The sequence below is a fragment of the Globicephala melas genome, chromosome 2, assembly GCF_963455315.2.
Source record: "Globicephala melas chromosome 2, mGloMel1.2, whole genome shotgun sequence".
Lineage (NCBI taxonomy): Eukaryota > Metazoa > Chordata > Mammalia > Artiodactyla > Delphinidae > Globicephala > Globicephala melas.
Window position 1 is genome coordinate 147,668,044 of NC_083315.2, and position 20,942 is coordinate 147,688,985.

General features: G+C 40.3%; 1 protein-coding gene across 3 annotated transcripts in view; it reads left to right on the forward strand.

Annotated features, from left to right (window-relative positions):
• The window catches only part of RGS6 (regulator of G protein signaling 6), a 574,726-nt gene that overhangs the window by 376,269 nt on the left and 177,515 nt on the right, over nt 1-20,942 (forward strand). For all 3 annotated transcript variants that reach the window (XM_060294993.2, XM_030831580.3, XM_060294994.2), the window contains exon 3: nt 12,628-12,727. In XM_060294993.2, the coding sequence (XP_060150976.1) occupies nt 12,628-12,727 (100 nt within the window). The remainder of the gene's footprint in view (nt 1-12,627; nt 12,728-20,942) is intronic.

Here is a 20,942-nt window from a genome sequence, read left to right on the forward strand (position 1 = left end):
CTCTCGTGCTCTCCCCGCCAGAGAAGGCACTGAAAGCTAAACACCTACTGGCTGAGTTTTATTTCTAGCCCTGCAAGGTAATAAGTTCACACACACACACACACACACACACACACACACACACACACACACACACACACACACACACACCAGATTTCTACTCCCATCAAATCTTGGCACCCCAGAATGACCTACATGTGGGCAAAGGCTTTTTATCTGTCAGAACTCATTGTCAGATGGAAGTTTTCTCTCTCTCTCTCCGCTGCACACACATTATCACAAATGCAGGTACCATTTTCTCTCCTTGCCAGTCCCCTCCCCTAAACCCTCCCCCCTCCCCCACACCCCAGGCTCTTGAATGCCCCAGGAGAATGTCTGAGACCAACATGTAATTGGTGTCCAAAAGGAGGCCCCTGGGGGACAAAAAGGACATTTTTTAGGGCACTCACCCATATATTTTTTTAATATTTAATTGAAGTACAGTTGATTTACCATGTTGTATTAGCAGGTATACAGCAAAGTGATTCAGATTCTTTTCCCATATTACAGAACACTGAGTAGAGTTCCCTGTACTACACAGTAGGTCCTTATTGATTATCTGTTTTATATATAGTAGTGTGTATATGTTAATCCCAAACTCCTAATTTATCCCTCCATGTTTCCCCTTTGGTAACCATAAGTTTCTTTTCTGTGTCTGAGTCTATTTCTGTTTTGTAAATAAGTTCATTTGTATCAATTTTTTAGATTCTACATATAAGTGATATCATATGATATTTGTCTTTCTCTGGCTTACTTCACTTAGTACGATAATCTCTAGGTCCATCCATGTTGTTGCACAAGACATGATTTCATTTTTTTTATGGCCACTCACCCATATTTTTAATGGTGCTGTCCTTCCCCATAAGGCCCAGTGTGGGAAAGCCCTCCAGCCATGCCAGAGCCTACCTGCCCTGAGGCTCAGGCTGAACCCCTCTTCTCTCCAGGGCAATGGGGCCTAGGAGCTGGGCCAAGAACGCCTCCTCCCAGCTCTTGAAAGAGCGTCCACGTACGGCTCATTTGAACCCTGCACTAACCTGGAGCCGCAGGCAGGGCACAGAGGTGAAGGCCTCACAGTAGGCAAGTCGGGGAGTGTTTCTCCTTCCCTACTCCTCCACCCCTCGCCTTGGAATCATCATTCACCTTGAAGGCAGAAGGGAAGACGCCTGGTCTGGATTGGCCTGGAAACACCCAGAAATCCAAATAGAACCCACAGAGGCACTTGGATTTCAGGAAAATGAGGGATGTCTGTCTTAAACATTCTCTGCAAAAGTGTGTTCCATGATGGAGCTCACCTAGCTCATTTATAAGGAGACTGAGAGCCTCAGAGGGGGCGTGATTTCCTTGTGACAAAGCAAGGGTAAGAACCACATGCAAAAAAGCCACTCTGAAGGCTTTTTGAGATAAGAACTTCACCTCCCTGCCCGCCCCACCCACCCAATTAAGCATCTCCCCACCCTCCCGGACACTCTCCCCCTGCGACCTGGCAATCTCAGGCTTCCCCTGGCTCTAGAGGGGCCCTTGCATCCCACCCCCACCCAACCCCTTCCACCTGCAGCCCCTCACCCGGGTCTACCCACCTTAGAATTCAAGCCTTAGACTCCACCCCTCCTCCCACACCCCCAGCTCCCCCTGTCCCCAGCCATTTAGGGTGACCCTGCTCTATGGGTTTTTTTCTGGTGAGAGTTAGCTCATCTGATGGACTAACACTTTCTGGGAGGCCACAGGTAATAGGTTACTAGGTTTCCATTCCAAGCTGACTTAGTTGCATTTTAAGAACTGAAAGTGAATCCAAGGAACCAGGGCCTTGGCTCAAGAAGTGCTTCTAGAGCTTGCCAGTGGCAGATCAGAATAGTTTTTTAAGGAACCTCCATACTGTTCCCCATAGTGGCTGTATCAATTTACATTCCCACCAACAGTGCAAGAGGGTTCCCTTTTCTCCATACCCGCTCCAGCATTTATGGTTTGTAGAGTTTTTGAGGATGGCCATTCTGACTAGTATGAGGTGATACCTCACTGTAGTTCTGATTTGCATTTCTCTAATGATTGATGATGTTGAGCATCCTTCCATGTGTTTGTTGGCAATCTGTATATCTTCTTTGGAGAAATGTCTATTTAGGTCTTCTGCCCATTTTTGGATTGGGTTGTTTGTTTTTTTGATGTTGAGCTGCATGAGCTGCTTGTATATTTTGGAGATTAATCCTTTGCAGTTGCTTCATTTGCAAATATTTTCTCCCATTCTGAGGGTTGTCTTTTCGTCCTGTTTATGGTTTCCTTTGCTGTGCAAAAGCTTTTAAGTTTCATTAGGTGCCATTTGTTTATTTTTGTTTTTATTTCCATTTCTCTAGGAGGTGGGTCCAAAAGGATCTTGCTGTGATTTATGTCATAGAGTGTTCTGCCTATGTTTTCCTCTAAGAGTTTTATAGTGTCTGGCCTTACATTTAGGTCTTTAATCCATTTTGAGTTTATTTTTGTGTATGGTGTTACGGAGTGTTCTAATTTCATTCTTGTACATGTAGCTGTCCAGTTTTTCCCAGCACCATTTATTGAAGAGGCTGTCTTTTTTCCATTGTATATTCTTGCCTCCTTTATCAAAGATAAGGTGACCATATGTGCATGGGTTTATCTCTGGGCTTTCTATCCTGTTCCATGGCTCGATATTTCTGTTTCTATGCCAGTACCATACTGTCTTGATTACTGTAGATTTGTAGTATAGTCTGAAGTCAGGGAGCCTGATTCCTCCAGATCTCTTTTTCTTTCTCAAGATTGCTTTGGCTATTTGGAGTCTTTTGTGTTTCCATACAAATTGTGAAATTTTTTTGTCCTAGTTCTGTGAAAAATGCCAGTGGTAGTTTGACAGGGATTGCATTGAACCTATAGATTGCTTTGGGTAATAGAGTCATTTTCACAATGTTGATTCTTCCAATCCAAGAATATGGTATATCTTTCCATCTATTTGTATCATCTTTAATTTCTTTCATCAGTGTCTTATGATTTTCTGCATACAGGTCTTTTGTCTCCATAGGTAGGTTTATTCCTAGATATTTTATTCTTTTTGTTGCAGTGGTAAATGGGAGTGTTTCCTGAATTTCACTTTCAGATTTTTCATCATTAGTGTATAGGTATGCAAGAGATTTCTGTGCATTAATTTTGTATCCTGCTACTTTACCAAATTCATTGATTAGCTCTAGTAGTTTTCTGGTAGCATCTTTAGGATTCTCTATGTACAGTATCATGTCATCGGCAAACAGTGACAGCTTTACTTCTTCTTTTCTGATTTGGATTCCTTTTATTTCTTTTTCTTCTCTGAATGCTGTGGCTAAAACTTCCAAAACTATGTTGAATAATAGTGGTGAGAGTGGGCAACCTTGTCTTGTTCCTGTTCTCAGTGGAAATAGTTTCAGTTGATCACCATTGAAGATGGTGTTGGCTGTGGGTTTGTCCTATATGGCCTTTATTATGTTGAGGAAAGTTCCCTCTATGCCTAATTTCTGCAGGGTGTTTATCATAATGGGTGTTGAATTTTGTCAAAAGCTTTCTCTGCATCTATTGAGATGATCATATGGTTTTTCTCCTTCAATTTGTTAATATGATGCATCACATTGATTTGTGTATATTGAAGTATCCTTGCATTCCTGGGAAAAACCCCACTTGATCATGGTATATGATCCTTTTAATGTGCTGTTGGATTGTGTTTGCTAGTATTTTGTTGAGGATATTTGCATCTATGTTCATTAGTGATATTGGCCAGCAGTTTTCTCTTTTTTGTGACATCTTTGCCTGCTTTTGGTATCAGGGTGATGGTGGCCTTGTAGAATAAGTCTGGGAGTGTTCCTGCCTCTGCTATATTTTGGAAGAATTTGAGAAGGATAGGTGTTAGCTCTCCTCTAAAGGTTTGATAGAGTTCGCCTGTGAAGACATCTGGTCCTGGGCTTTTGTTTGTTGGAAGATGTTTAATCACAGTTTCAATTTCAGTGCTTGTGATTGGTCTGTTTATATTTTCTATTTCTTCCTGGTTCAGTCTTGGAAGGTTGAGCTTTTCTAAGAATTTGTCCATTTCTTCCAGGTTGTCCATTTTATTGGCATATAGTTGCTTGTAGTAATCTCATGATCCTTTGTATTTCTTCAGTGGCAGTTGGTACTTCTCCTGTTTCATTTTTAATTCTATTGATTTGAGTCTTCTCCCTGTTTTTCTTGATGAGTCTGGCTAGTGGTTTATCAATTTTGTTTATCTTCTCAAAGAACCAGCTTTTAGTTTTATTGATCTTTGTTATTGTTTCCTTCATTTCTTTTTCATTTATTTCTGATCTGATCTTTATGATTTCTTTCCTTTTGCTAACTTTTGGGTTTTTTTGTTCTTCTTTCTCTAATTGCTTTAGGTGTAAGATTAGGTTGTTTAGTTGAGATGTTTCTTGTTTCTTGAGGTAGGATTGTATTGCTATAAACTTCCCTCTTAGAACTGCTTTTGCTGCATCCCATAGGTTTGGGGTCATCGTGTTTTCATTGTCATTTGTTTCTAGGTATTTTTTGATTTCCTCTTCGATTTCTTCAGTGATCTCTTGGTTATTTAGTAACGTTTTGTTTAGCCCCCATGTGTTTGTGTTTTTTACATTTTTTTTCCCGGTAATTGATTTCTGATCTCATAGCATTGTGGTCAGAAAAGATGCTTGATAGGATTTCAATTTTCTTAAATTTACTGAGGCTTGATTTGTGACCCAAGATGTGATCTATCCTGGAGAATGTTCCATGTACACTTGAGAAGAAAGTGTAATCTGCTATTTTGGGATGGAATGTCCTCTAAATATCAATTAAATCTATCTGATCTATTGTGTCATTTAAAACTTGTGTTTCTTTATTAATTTTCTGTTTGGTTGATCTGTCCACTGGTGTAAGTGAGGTGTTAAAGTCCCCCACTATTATTCTGTTACTGTTGATTTCCTCTTTTATAGCTGTTAGCAGTTGCCTTATGTATTGAGGTTCTCCTATGTTGTTATATCTTCTTCTTGGATTGGTTCCTTGATCATTATGTAATGTCCTTCCTTGTCTCTTGTAACATTCTTTATTTTAAAGTCTATCTTCTCTGATATGAGTATTGCTACTCCAGCTTTCTTTTAATTTCCATTTGAATGGAATATCTTTTTCCATCCCCTCACTTTCAGTCTGTATGTGTCCCTAGGTCTGAAGTGGGTCTCTTGTAGACAGCATATATATGGGTCTTGTTTTTGTATCCATTCAGGAACCCTGTCTTTTGGTTGGAGCATTTAATACATTCACCTTTAAGGTAATTATTGATATGTATGTTCCTATTACCATTTTCTTAATTGTTATGGGTTTGTTTTTGTAGGTCCTTTTCTTCTCTTGTGTTTCCCATTTAGAGAAGTTCCTTTAGCATTTGTTGTAGAGCTGGTTTGGTGGTGCTGAAATCTCTTAGCTTTTGCTTGTCTGTAAAGCTTTTGATTTCTCTGTTGAATCTGAATGAGATCCTTGCTGGGTAGAGTAATCTTGGTTGTAGGTTCTTCCCTTTCGTCACTTTAAATATATCATGCCACTCCCTTCTGGCTTGTAGAGTTTCTGCTGAGAAATCAGCTGTTAACCTTATGGGAGTTCCCTTGTATGTTATTTGTCATTTTTCCCTTGTTGCTTTCAATAATTTTTCTTTGTCTTTAATTTTTGTCAGTTTGATTACTATGTGACTTGGCGTGTTTCTCCTTGGGTTTATCCTTTATGGGACTCTCTGCGCTTCCTGGACTTGAGTGGCTATTTCCTTTCCCATGTTAGGGAAGTTTTCGACTATAATCTCTTCAAATATTTTCTCAGGCCCTTTCTCTCTCTCTTCTCCTTCTGGGAGCCCTATAATGCGAATGTTGTTGCGTTTAATGTTGTCCCAGAGGTCTCTTAGGCTGTCTTCATTTCTTTACATTCTTTTTTCTTTATTCTGTTCCATGGCAGTGAATTCCACCATTCTGTCTTCCAGGTCACTTATCTGTTCTTCTGCCTCAGTTATTCTGCTATTGATTCCTTCTAGTGCAGTTTTCATTTCAGTCATTGTATTGTTCATCTCTGTTTGTTTGTTCTTTAATTCTTCTAGGTCTTTGTTAAATATTTCTTGCATCTTCTTGATCTTTGCTGCCATTCTTTTTCTGAGGTCCTGGATCATCTTCACTATCATTATTCTGAATTATTTTTCTGGAAGGTTGCCTATCTCCACTTCATTTTGTTGTTTTTCTGGGGTTTTATCTTGTTCCTTCATCTGGTACATAGCCCTCTGCCTTTTCATCTTGTCTATCTCTCTGTGAATGTGGATTTTTTTCCACAGGCTGTAGGATTATAGTTCTTCTTGCTTCTGCTGTCTCCCCTCTGGTGGATGAGGCTATCTCATATGACAATATTTTTATATTACTTTATAAGTTTACCTGCAAACTCCAGAACTCCACACTCCAGAGGCCCTCCTTTTCACGTTCTGCCTCTCCCCTTCCGCACCATGTATCTTTTTAAATTATAGTTTTATCCAGATATATGCCCAGGGGTAGGATTGCAAGATCATATGGTAGCTCTATTTTTAGTTTTTTAAGGAACCTCCATACTGCTCTAAGTTTGGATTTTTTAAAACTTTCCGTCAAAAGCATTCTAGGCTGATACAGTGATTCAAAAGTAAGTTTAACTGAATACAAATTAGCAGGCATTGCAATCATTGTCATAGCACAAAGAATCTCAAAAGTCTGCTCCTGACATTGAAATCAGTCTTTTGAATGGGATGGAGGAAAAGGGCGGAAGTCTTGATGGTTCCCCCTCTGAGGGTCTCTGAAAGTGGTATTCCTTAGTGTTTCTAGCTTCTTTGGAACTCATACTTGGCTCTGCTGTCTCCAACACAGCCTACATCCCTGAGTCTTTCTGAAATTTATTAGTCCATGATGAAGAGGAACAGATTCTCTCTTTTACCTACTTTTTGTAACCATAGAAACTAAATCGGTGCCTGGCACTTTGTAGATGCTCATTAAATGTCCACTAAACCAGTAGGTGAAGCTGAGGACATTTAAATGTTGAGAATAGCAGTGTGCGGTGTTTTTAAAAATAAAAGTGAGAAATGGCCTGATCTTATGGAACACATATGGGACAGACCATACTCAGTGAAGCATGCCCATTTTGGATTAAGAAATATGATTATCATTTGCCAGCTCTGATTCCTGCTTCTGGGCTGATGTGTCCAAAGATTCATTTTCACTCATTCGCAGACACCAAAGCAGAAGGGGTTTTTAAAGAATGCAGGAGCTGAAGTAACAGTCATTAGTAGCTAGAAATAGGCAACTGATTGCTAAGTCAAGATGAAATGCTTCAATAAAAAAGACCTTCATGCCTGAGGCATACTCTGCCTTCTTTGCTGAAGTCGTGGTGGACTTTTTTTTAAATAATGGCAACATAGTTTGCCTATTCTTCATGTTTTCTAATCTTCCACTGAGGAAAGATTGGAGGAGCTAAATAAATTAGTTATCAGATAATTAATTTACACAAACAAAACTAATATTGGCCCTTAGTCATTTCTGTTAGGCATGCCATCTATCCAAACAGAGATGGAGCTGGGCAAGAAAGGCCAGTGTCAAGGCCTCTTTGGATCATGTCTCCGTCTGACTTCTGATGCCATCTGTCTGAAATGATTTCTAAAAACATCAAAACTCCCTGGTCCTGCCCAGCACCTTTCCCCCACCTTGCACTGCTCAGCACTGGGAAGCGTTCTGGATCCACCTGACAGATGGGCAGAATGGTGACCCAGGGGCCTGATTGCTGGTCCTATTCCTTCCTTGCAGACACAGCTTTGCATTTGTCAAGTCAGAGGAGTCTCTCATGTTTTAGAAATAGAAATCTTAGTTTAGCAACCAGAGCTATCGCTGTAGAGATGAGGGAAGTGAAGTCCAGAGAGGTTAAGTAGCTTATCCAAGGTCAACACAGCAAAACAGTGAAGCTGAGGCTGGCATTTCTCTTGGACCTCAGACCAGTGTTCTTCCTACTGTCCTTCTGTGGCTTCAGTTTGTAAAGGGAGGATTGCTTCTCCCCACTCCTCTCATACCCCATGGCTCTTGCAGTGAATTATGTCTACTGTCCTCATAATATTCCTCATTTCAAAGAAAACCCACTCTATGGTATAGTGCTTTCCACTTTTCCTGCTGTTTGGAAGGATGTTTTACCTGCCTGTCAGTGCTGAGCTCTGAGCTCCTTAGAGAAGGGCATTTGGTTGTTGTGAGCCATCCAGGCAGAACTGGCCGAGCTGGCCACGTGGTTTCTCCGCATCACTTGACTGTCAGATAAGGGCCACCTGCTTATTGATTGGCACAGTGTAACTTGGGTCCAACATGCTCCCTGATGACACAGAACTTCAGGGAATTGATGTTGCTCTTCCTCAGGAACAAAAGGTACCAGAAGTTAGATGGAACTGAACAGTCAAGAAAACAAAAGTATATACCTCCCATCTCCCCATTCCCAACCCAGGAGCTGTGATCTGCCAATAGAGGATAAGTCCAACCAAGCCCCTGGGACAAAGAGAGAAAATGCTGAGCAACCAGACATCAACAGTCATTGGGCCAAAATAAACCTTGAGATGGCTGAGAATCTGATTATCTGGATCAATTTCTCTTTTTTCTCCTTTATCCTCTTAGGACTGAACTAAACGTTCCCTTTAATGCAAACAGTATTAAGTGCCTTGTATCTAAAAAGCATGTTGGTAGGCACTGGTTGAGGATAAGAGATGAACCTTAGATTTGATAGACAGAGCTTGGGCATTGGAGACAGGAAGACTTGGGTAAGAATCCTGGCTTTGCCACTTAATAGCTGTGTGTCCTTGGATAAATGACTTAACCTTTCTGAGCCTTAATTTCAATATCTTTGTTAAATAAATTTTAAGACTGAGAAAAGTATCAGATAATTGATTTAAAATACCTAGGACAGTATTGATCATAACATAGATGTTCTGAAAATGTTTGTCATTATAATTTATATAAGCTCCTGGGAGCCCACTTTTGATCTTTTGGTAGGTCTGTACTCTTAGCATTTCTCCGGAAACCATGAAAAAAATTTCAGAGACAGAATTATTAGCTGATGTCACAGTGGACCATGCTATGGAATCAAACTCAGGTATCACAAATTTGCCTGACATAATATTGGTAGAATATACCCTAAGAATTTTTAAGCACATGGTGAATGGTGTAGATGGAATTTCTGCATTCTTTAAAAGGGTTGGATTCTAGGATGCCCTACCTCTAAGGTTTATTGATTCTTATTATTTGTGGCTTCATCAGTTTTGACAAATGCATTTTTTTTCAGAGCCCTGTGTATCAGTCAGCTAGAGCCACAATTTTTCTGCATAGCAAATCACTCCAAACTCAGTGGCATACAACAATAAACATGGTTTCTCGCTCATGAGTCTGTAGGTCAGCTGAGTTTTGACTGTCTAGCTATGGGTTGGGTCCCTTCTGCTCTAGATGTCTCTCACCTTCCTTGGAACAACAACTATCTGATGCAGGAGGGCCAGGGAAGGGGGTAAGCATCACCATCCAGGTGCATTGAAAGCCTCTGCTCACATCACATTCAATAACATCCCATTAGCCAGGCAAGTCACATGGCTAAGCCCCAAAGTCAAGAAGCAGACTTTCCACCCACCATGAGGCCAGAACAAGGATCTGGGTGTCTATTAATTCTGGGGAGGAGTCAAGAATTGGGGATCAATGAAACATTTTTCTACACCTCTGATGCTGTAAACTATTGCTAGAACGTTATCCCCTTTCTGGTCATTTAAGGAGATTGTCCTTTGGATCTAGCTGTAACCTCTGACGAGTGATCTACCTCTTGGTACGTTGTGGGCCAACATAAGAGAATAGGTCTTCTTCTTTAGTAGACAGGTCCTTTTAAGATTCAGTGGTGTGATAAAGCAACTAAACAGAGCAGAGGAAAAAACAATCATGGAGATGTCCTCTGTCAGTTTTTAAATCCAGTCCACATCAGAACAGACTGGAACCTTTACCAACTAATGTCAAGTCAGGGGTCTAACTGAATTGAAATATTGGCTTTCCTCCAATTCCCAGTGATTTTCTGGCCATTTCTTAAAAAGCAGCAATGTAACTGATACTTCTGGTTTCACATAGCACACTAGATCAAAAGCATAGATTACTTTGAAAATCTGATCATTTTTCTAGGAATAACTCTCCTTAACTATCAGTAAGTAATAAATACTCAAACTACTGTGAATCGTTGAGTTGAGTTTAGAGGACAGAAGGTGGGGCTCTAGCTGAGACTATTAACAAGAATGTGGATGAAATTCCTCCTTATCCTGTCATCTAACAGAATACAGGTCTTCAGAGAATGACCCTTTTTCCTGGTGTGATATATTCAACCACTGCCTAAGGGCAGGGAGCTTAAGATTGCTTCTCACTATCAGTTCTTCTCTGGGAAACCAAGAAATATCCAGGGGAGAATGGTCTTCCTGCTTGGCTGCTCCTCTGAGACTCTTACTGGGTGACAGAGCACCCCAGGGTTTAGAAGCCTGATCTCTGGGATATGTGGCTGGGTTCAAGTTCAGATCCACCACTGGGTAGCTGTGTGACCTTGGGAAGGTGGTTTAATCTCTGTGCTGTCACTGATGCTGCTCACAGATGGTCCTCTCCCCTCTCTTCCTGGCACCCAGAAGACTGGACCCCCTGGTTCCTTTGTGGTTGGGTGGTGACTCGTCCTGTCCAAAGAAATGTGATATTATTATAGTAACGTCTGGGCTATAACATGCAACAACTCATGCAAGAGTCTCCAGAATTCTCTCTTGTCTCTCTAACACAATGAGCAACAACATTCAAGATGGTGGCTACTCCGTCAGCCTCGGTCCCAGGGTAACTACAATGAACAGAGTCCTCCTGGTGATCTCCGATAGACTTGTAGCATGAGAGAAAAATAAACTTGGTTACATTAAACCATTGTGATTTCGAGGGTTATTTGTTACCACAGCTTAACTTAGTCTACCCTGATTGATACACCTCACTAAATCTCAGCTTCTTTATCTGAAAATGGGGATAATAGTGGAATCTAGGCTATGAAGTAATCATGGGAATTAAATAGGATAATATATCTATAGTACTTAGAATCGTACCTACATAATACATTCTTAATATATTTTGGCTATTATATATTATCATTATTATTATGTTATATCTTATGCTAACTTTGTCTCTAACAAGTTACCTATTTCTTTCAAATAAGTTGTTAGTCATGTGATTTGAGAAACTTACTCACAAATTGCTATACTAGTACATTAGACTAGGTGAACTCCAGCTTTAAATGTCTAGACTTAAAATTATATGACTCTACTCTGGAAGCACTCAGAGAATCCATCCTGGTGTTTCAAATACATTCTGTTGCTTAGGGGAACAAAATATGTGATAAAACTAAGCATTATCTTCTTCCCTTTTCCAGTTGCCCTTCCCTACCACTCAACAAACAAAAAGATCTATGTCCTTTTTAGAGTTTGTTCTGTATCCCATTCCGAAGATTTCTGCCCAGGAAATTGCATCTGGCTTGTAAATTCTCAGCTACAGATTGGTTTCCCAGTTTAGGCACCTACCTCCTTGGTAGTCCATCTCCTCTCTCTGTTCTGTTTTCAGTCTATGTACACAGTATCTTGTCTCGTCAATACAATTTCACCCGGCTCCAAGCCGTAGCCCACCATGGTCTTTCTCATGATAGTGTGGTCTTCTCTAGTCCAAAAGGAGAGGATCCTGTTCTTTTTTTTCTTCGGTACGCGGGCCTCTCACTGTTGTGGCCTCTCCCATTGCGGATCACAGGCTCCGGACGCGCAGGCTCAGCGGCCATGGCTCACGGGCCCAGCCGCTCTGCGGCATGTGGGATCTTCCCAGACCGGGGCACGAACCCGTGTCCCCTGCATCAGCAGGTGGACTCTCAACCACTGCACCACCAGGGAAGCCCGAGGATCCTGTTCCTGTTCCATCTTAGTCCTGGCTAAAGTCCTGGCTAAAGATGACCCCCCTCATGCCACCACGTGACACTTGTCCTCCAACTTCTCCAGATCAGCACTTTCCATATCTTGATTTATACTCTTTTATTTTTTCCCCTGTGTGACTCTGGCTGAATCCTTCTCTGGTCCCAGAGGCAGCCCCGCCTATACTTCTAACAGCAGTATGTTAATATGTTAGGTTAAACTATAGGAAATTGCCATTTTTAGATTGAATGTGGCAACTTCATATGGTTCAACCTATATATAAACCCAATTTAGGAAAGAGGAGGAATTTTGTCACATACATATTGAATTGCATGTTGGATCCAATCCTATCAAGAATTTCTTTCTCCTTACTTGCTGAACTGGGAGCAAGTGGTTGTTCTTACAGACCGTGCTTTATGCTGTTATATATAACCCCCTGGCCTCCCTCTCCCCAGCACTTGGCCCATAGCAGATCCTGCTACTAAGTTTACTGGCTGAGGCAGAGGCTTTTCCTAATATCTCTTATTGGCATCCATGTGCCCACATTTTGGCTGTTTATAAAGGTACTGTTTACTATTACTTTGTGAGATACAATAACACTTCTTTGCTTTCCTCTCTTTCAGATTGAAGACATCATTACAAAGATGCAAGATGACAAGACAGGTGGTGTGCCTATCAGAACAGTCAAGAGCTTTCTCTCCAAGATCCCCAGTGTTGTCACAGGTAAATGTTCTCCTTACAAGATGTTGATGGCAACAAGGAAGTGTTGCTGAAGTGTTGTGTAGGTTTGACTGTGACCTGGGAGGTGTCTAATAGTTCGTGAATAGCAAAGATGATATGTTCACTGTGCTTCTTATATAAAGTCAAGCTCTGATCCTGGTTTCTAGGAAGAAGCTACTGTTTGCCAGTCATTAAGAATGGTCTAACCATGACCAGCCTATGGTTGAGGCTTCTGGAAAGAAACAAACTCAATAATAAACTGGCTAGCCCATCAGCCATTTGGCCTATGGGGTGTACACAAGTGCAGAAATATTAAAGAAATTATTTTAGTTTTAAACAAGCTTTAAAAAAAGTCTTATGGGGCTTCACTGGTGGCGCAGTGGTTGAGAGTCCGCCTGCTGATGCAGGGGACACGGGTTCGTGCCCCGGTCTGGGAAAATCCCACATGCCGCGGAGCGGCTGGGCCCGTCAACCATGGCCACTGAGCCTGCGCGTCTGGAGCCTGTGCTCCGCAACGCAAGAGGCCACAACAGTGAGAGGCCCATGTACCGCCAAAAAAAAAAAAAAAGTCTTATATTCAAATTCTACAAAATGCTTTAAAGTGTTTTAACTCATTGTACTTGAACTCTTGAAAGAAGTGGTTTTAAAATGTTTTTCTGCATTACTTTGGGGTTTTTGTGTGTTTTCTGTGCTCAAATATCTCTTTAAAAATTGTTAATTGTGAAATCTATCAAACACATTGGTATAGTTTCAAGAAGAATAGAACAGGTCACATGTACCACCATGCCGCTTCATAAAGAACACATCCTCAGTACCTTAGATCCTCTAGGGAACGTAGTGGATGGCATCTACCTCCTCTTCTACCAGAGGAACCACTATCTACTTTTATATTAAGCAAATTGTTGCTTTTCCTCACAATCTTTCCACATAGATGTGTATCCTTTACTATCCAAACCAATAACCAAATAAATTAAGATAAAATTTTAGATGATTCCCTAACTATCAAAATCTAGCTATTTGCTTTCCCATTTGGGGGAAACAAAAGGACTAAGTTTCTACTGCACACCAATAGAATGGCTAAAATAAAAATGCTGACAATACCAAGTGTCAGTGAGGTTATGGAGCAACTGGAACTCTCATATGCTGTTGATGGGAAGGTAAAATGATGCAGCTACTCTGGAAGTTTCTTACAAAGTTAAACATATCCTTACCATGTGACCCAGCAATCCCACTCCTAGGTACTTATCCAAGAGAAATGAAAACTTACCTTCAGACAAAAACTTGTCAATATTCGTAGAAACTTTATTCATCATCTCTAAAGACTGGAAACAACCCAGATGTCCTTCAGTGGGTGAATGAATAAACAGACTGTGGTACATCCATATCCAGCAATAAAAAGGAGAGAACTATTGATGTATGTACCAACTTGGATTAATCTCGAAGTCATTTGTCTGAATGAAAAAAAATCCATCTCAGAAGGTTAGATACTATATGAATCCATTTGTAGGACATTCTAAAAAATAAATAAACCAAAACAAAATAACTATAGTGATAGAGAATGGATCAATAGTTGCCAGGGATTGGGAGTTGGGGGAGTTTTGTAGTGACATGACAGTTCTGTATTCTGATTGGGTTAGTGGTGGTGACATGAATCTATACATAGGTCAAGATTCATAGAACAGCACACCAAAAAAAAAAAAAAAAGAGTCAGTATACTATATGTTACTTTAAAAAATAAATGTACTCAGTTGAGATACCCATAAGTATCCCAACTTATTATTCAGACTGTCACTGTCTGAACTCAAGTACCAAGTAGATTTGGATAATGAAAGATGCTTGCATTCTTAGTATTCTCTCATTCTGAAATTTATATAAATGGAATTATACCCTAATATTGGCTAGTATATATTATACTTTTTCACTCATTTCTGGATTTTGCTTGATAAAATGTTGTTCAGGATTTTGTATCTATTTTCATGGGCAAGATTGGTCTGTTGGTTTTCTTATTTACCCTGCTTGCTGGTTTTGGTACCAAATTTATGCTAGTTTCAGTACCAAATTTATGCTAGTTTCATAAGATGAACAATGGCATATATCTCTTTCATTGACATTGTGGTGTTCTCTGAAAAATAATTTTACCTTTAGTCTAGCTTTCAGGTGTTTATTTCAATTATCCTATTTTTATTTATTAAAGTTCCATCTGGTTCTTCTTTCAGTATACCTGGTCATTCACTCAACAAATATTTACTGGGTATTTACCATTTTCTAAGCATTGTTGGGCACTGGGGATTCAGAAGTAAATGAAACAGGTCAGAATTTCTGCTCTCATGGAATTTAGATTCTAGTAGCAGAGATAAAATAAATAAGGAAAATTTGCAGAATTTCCACAGTGATAAAGACCAATGAAGAAAATAAGTATGAAAAGGGGATAGGAGTGTTAAAATTTTGGAACTAGTGGCCAAGCAAGAACTTCCTGAGAAGGTAACATTTGAGTAAAGATGGACGGAGATGAGGGGTTACATTATGTGGATATTGAGGGAACAAACATTCCCGAAAGCCAGTGCAAAACTCCAAGGCAGGCATGTTCCTGGTGTTTTGAGGAACTAAGAAGAGGGAACTAGAATAGAGTGAAGAAAAGAAAGGATAATAGAGATGAAGTCAGAGTCATAATGGTGAGCTAGATCGTGTAGCGTCTTGGTCATTATAAGGCCCCCGGAGGACTTTGAGCATGGGGTGACATGCTCTGACTTATATTTCAACAGGATCACTCTATTGCCTTGTATGTACTCTGGGGAGTTGGGAGGTTAAGCACCAGATAGGAGGCTATTGTAAAAATGGTGACTCAGACTAGGCTGTCAGCATTAGAGATATGTGAAGTGGTCAGATTCCAATTCAAGCTTAAAGGCAGAATAGTATTTGCGGATAGATCTGATGTAGAATATGAGAGAAAGAAAGGAATTGATGATGACTCCACACTTTCAGGCTTGAGTGACTAGAAGAAAAGAGTTGCGGGCTTCCCTGGTGGCGCAGTGTTTGAGAGTCTGCCTGCCAATGCAGGGGATCCGGGTTCGTGCCCCGGTCCGGGAAGATCCCACATGCCGCGGAGCGGCCGGGCCCGTGAGCCATGGCCGCTGAGCCTGCACGTCCGGAGCCTGTGCTCCACAACAGTGAGAGGCCCGTGAACTGCAAAAAAAAAAAAAAAAAAAGAACAGAGTTGCCATTAAGTTCAATGACAAAGACTGTGAATGGGGCAGGGGGGTTGTTTGTTTAGCTGAAGTATAAGAAATGAAAAAATTTATTTTCATTTTTATTTTTTAATTGAAGTACAGTTGATTTACAATGTTGTGTTAGCTTCAGGTGTACAGCAAAGTGATTCAGTTATACATATATATGTATATTATTTTATTATTATTACAAAATATTGAGTTATTACAAAATATTGAGTTCCCTATGCTATACAGTAGGTCCTTGTTGGTTATTTATTTTATATACAGTAGTGTGTATATGTTAATCTCAAACTCCTAATTTATCTCTCCCTGCCCTTTCCCCTTTAGTAACCATAAGTTTGTTTTCTATGTCTGTGGGTCTATTTCTGTTTTGTAAATAAGTTCATTTGTATCATTTTTTTTTTAGATTCCACATGTAAGCAATATTATATGATATTTGTCTTTGTCTGGCTTACTTCACTTTGTATGATAATCACTGGGTCCATCCATGATGCTGCAAATGACTATTTCATTCTTTTTTATGGCTGAGTAATATTCCATTGTATATGTATGTGTATGTGTGTGTGTGTGTGTGTGTGTGTATATATATATATATATATATATATATACCATATCTTCTTTATCCATTCATCTGTCAGTGGACACTTAGGTTGCTTCCATGTCTTGACAGTTGTAAATAGTGCTGCAGTGAGTATTGGGGTGTATGTATCTTTTTGAGTTATAGTTTTATCCAGATATATGCCCAGGAGTAGGATTGCAGGATCATATGGTAACTCTATTTTTAGTTTTTTAAGGAACCTCCATACTGTTCTCCATAGTGGCTGCACCAATTTACATTCCCACCAGCAGTATAGGAGGGTTCCTTTTACTCCACACCCTATCTAGCATTTATTATTTGTAGACTTTTTGATGATGGCCATTCTGCCCAGTGTGAGGTGATTCCTCATTGTAGTTTTGAATTTCATTTTTCTAATAATTAGTGATGTTGAGCATCTTTTCATGTGCCTCGTGGCCATATGTATGTCTTCTTTGGAGAAACGCCTATTCAGATTTTCTGCACATTTTTTGATTGGGTTGTTTCTTTTTTTGATATTGAGTGGTATGAGCTGTTTGTGTATTTTGGAAATTAATCCCTTGTCAGTTGCATCATTTGCAAATATTTTCTCCATTCAGTAGGTTGTCTTTTCGTTTTGTTTTATGGTTTCCTTTGCTGTGCAAAAGCATTTAAGTTTAATTAGGTACCATTTGTTTATTTTTGTTTTTATTTCCATCATTCTAGGAGATGGATCCAAAAAGATATTACTGCAGTTTACATCAGAGAGTGTTCTGCCTTTGTTTTCTTCTAGTAGTTTTACAATATCTGGTCTTACATTTAGGTCTTTAATCCATTTTGAGTTTATTTTTGTATATGGTGTTAGAGAACGTCCTAATTTCACTCTTTTACATGTAGCTGTTCAGTTTTCCCAGCACCACTTATTGAAGAAACTGTCTTTTCTCCATTGTATATCCTTGCCTGCTTTGTTGTAGATTAATTGACCATAAGTGCATGGGCTTATTTCTGGGCTTTCTAACCTGCTCCATCTATATATCTGTTTTTGCAAAAACTTAATTTTTAGACATGTCAAATTTTAGGGACCTATTATACATTCAACTGGAAATAACAAGTAGGCACTTGGGTTTGTGGATCTAGATTTTTCAGGGAGAGTCTGAGCTGGGACATAAGTCATCAGCGTATGGATGGTATTTAAAGCCATGGAATTAATGAGCTCACCAAGGGAGTGAGTGTAGGTAGAAAACATAGTCCAGGTCCAAGTCCTAAAACTTGGGATACTCTAGTATATAGAGGACATGGAGAAAAGAAGAAGTCAGCAAAACAAATTGAGAAAGAGTAGCTGGAGACAAGGAATATCAGGAGGATATATGGTTTCTTGGAAGCCACATTTTCTAGAAAGTATTTCAAGGAAGAGTAGAGTTGATCTACTATATCAAATGTAACTGATAGTCAGGTAAGATAAGGACTGAGAATCGACCACTGAATTTAGCAACATTGACTTCACTGCTGACCTTGATAAGTTCGTGTTCTGTGAAGCACTGAGAGCAAAAAGCCTTACTGGAGTGGGTTCAAGTCAGAATGGGAGGAGAGTGAGTTGAGGTAGTGAATATTATTAGCCTTCGTAGGAGTTTTCCTTAAAAGAAAGAAGTGCAGTAGTATCTAAATGGGTAAATGAGATTAGAATATGTAGGTTTTTTAATTAATATGAAAGTCACAGTATGTTTGTATGATGATGAGACTGATTCAGTAAAGAGGAAAAAATGGTGCAGGAGAAAGAGGGAAAATTCAAGGACTGATTTCGACAAGGAGGTAAGGGATTGAATCTGATGCACAGGTACATGGGTAGGTTTAGCTAGAAACATGTACAGTGTATTCATAGGAAGAGGAGGGAAGCACAGTAAATGCACAGAGGTACAAATAAGCATAAAGGGGTGGTGGGAGCTTGTAGAAGTTTTCTTCTAATTGTTTAAATTTTCTTAGTAATATGGGCAGCAAAGACAGTAGAGATGTTAAAGGACTGGGAAGAGATTAGAAGCTATGAATTAGTCATTTAGGAGAGTAAAGAGATTGGACTAGGGAAACAGAGTTTTGACTTCTAGGTAGCTTAAAGACCCTCTTGGTTATTATTAATATTTATGAATTTAAAGAGAGGCAAATCTTTCTCCAGCCGCATTTAGCTTCCTTGATTTCAGGCATGTATCAGGTAGAAAATTAGACTTCATTAAAAGTCCTTAAAAGGCTAAAGCAAGTATAAGAGTGTTATAAATCAAAAGAGAGGCAAGAGAATAACTAAAATGATTGACCATTAAGTTTTTTATTAAACATTAACTCACTGTATTTTTTTAATTAATTAATTAATTTTGGGCTGCATTGGGTCTTCATTGCTGCATGCGGGCTTTCTCTAGTTGCGGCGAGTGGGGGCTACTCTTCGTTGTGGTGCGTGAGCTTCTCATTGAGGTGGCTTCTCTTGTTGCTAAGCATGGGCTCTAGGTGTGCAGGCTTCAGTAGCTGTGGCTCACAGGCTCAGTAGCTGTGGCGCACGGGCTTAGTTGCTCCGAGGTATGTGGGATCTTCCCGAACCCGGGCTCGAACCCATGTCCCCTGCATTGGCAGGCAGATTCTTAACCACTGCACCACCAGGGAAGTCCTGACCATTAAATTTTTTTTTAACATCTTTATTGGGGTATAATTGCTTTACAATGGTGTGTTAGTTTCTGCTTTATAACAAAGTGAATCAGTTATACATATACATATGTTCCCATATCTCTTCCCTCTTGCGTCTCCCTCCCTCCTGACCATTAAATTTTAACTGACTAAGGAGGGAAGCGAGAACATGAGATGGTAAAGAACAGTGAAGAGTAATGATTACAATAAATTTGTAGGTTCCAGTGACAAAGGAATTTCGGAACTGGAGGTGAGAGAAAGAGGGCTGGAAATATATGAGGTGGTGATTAGATAGTGGATGTTTGAAATTGAGATTGTAGAGGAGTTGCAATATATTGGTGGTGTCAAGATGGAACGTATGACTATGGGAATAAGTGACTGAGATAGAATGGAGGTCAAGGAACTCTAAGAGGTCATGATTTTGGAAGATTGAGCTCTCTGGATATTGAAATCACTACTGGGGAGTGTTAGAGAGGGTGCTTGTGAGTCCTTATGGAATGAGAGGCTGGGACCCAGGTATCACTACGTGACTTTCACAGCAAGGGGTACAGGTGGTCTAACCCGATGTCATGGGAGTCGAAGCTGAGTGTTCTTTAGAGAAGAGAGAGGGATTGGAGACAGTCTGAATGAAGCCATGAGAAACAAAGAGGTTGCTTACCTGCCCTCAAACCCCGAGGGGTATAAGGCATGGGGCAGGGAGGATAGGCACCACCTAAGAGGGCTACAGGGAAGCAGTGCTATTTGTTAAGAACAAGAAGATAAAGGGAGGGCTTCCCTGGTGGCACAGTGGTTGAGAGTCCGCCTGCCGATGCAGGGGACACAGGTTCGTGCCCCGGTCCGGGAAGATCCCACATGCCGCGGAGCGGCTGGGCCCGTGGGCCATGGCCGCTGAGCCTGCGCGTCCGGAGCCTGTGCTCCGCAACGGGAGAGGCCACAACAGTGAGAGGCCTGTGTACCGCAAAAAAAAAAAAAAGAAGAAGATAAAGGGAATATTAACTGAAAACGTTGAGGATATTAAAAAAAAATCTTACTTATGATTGACCATGTGTTCCAGAGAGCAGGTAAAAGCATTGCAGGAAATGGTGAGTATATGACCTGGGTGATAAACCCACATGATTTCTCTGTACCACGCGCTAGGGTAGGCACAGGAGACATGATGCTGAGTAGAAACCTGATCTCTGCTTTTCAAAAGCTATTAATGTAGTGAGAGAAACAGATACAGGTAGACCAATAGTTATATGAGCTATGCACTATACTAGAAGAATAAACAAAGCCCAGAGGAGAGAATCATGAGTTTTTCTTGAGTATATCTAGAATATTTCTCTGAGGATGTGTATCAGTTATCTATTGCTATATAACCAACTACCACAAACCATAATGATTGTTTTCATTTTTCACGATCATGACTCCATGAATTAGCAATTGGGGCAGTTGTTCTGCTGGTCTCACCCATATGGCCCTAGTCATCCGATGGTTCATCTGAGGCTAGAGGGTCTATGATGGCCTCACTCACTTGCTTGGCTGTGGTGCCTACTCTTCGCTGAGGCTTCAGTTCTCCTCCACATCTCCTTGTATCCCCCAGTAGGCTAGACTGGACTGCTTCACAGCCTGTTGGTTTCAGAGTTCCAAGAGACAGAGGATGAAAACAGAAAGGCTTCTTAAGGCCCAGCCTCTAGAACTCATACAATGTCAAGTCCACCACAATCTATTCTTCAAAGAAAGTCACAAGACCAGCCTAGATTGAAGAGGATGGAGAAACCAACTCCATCTCCTG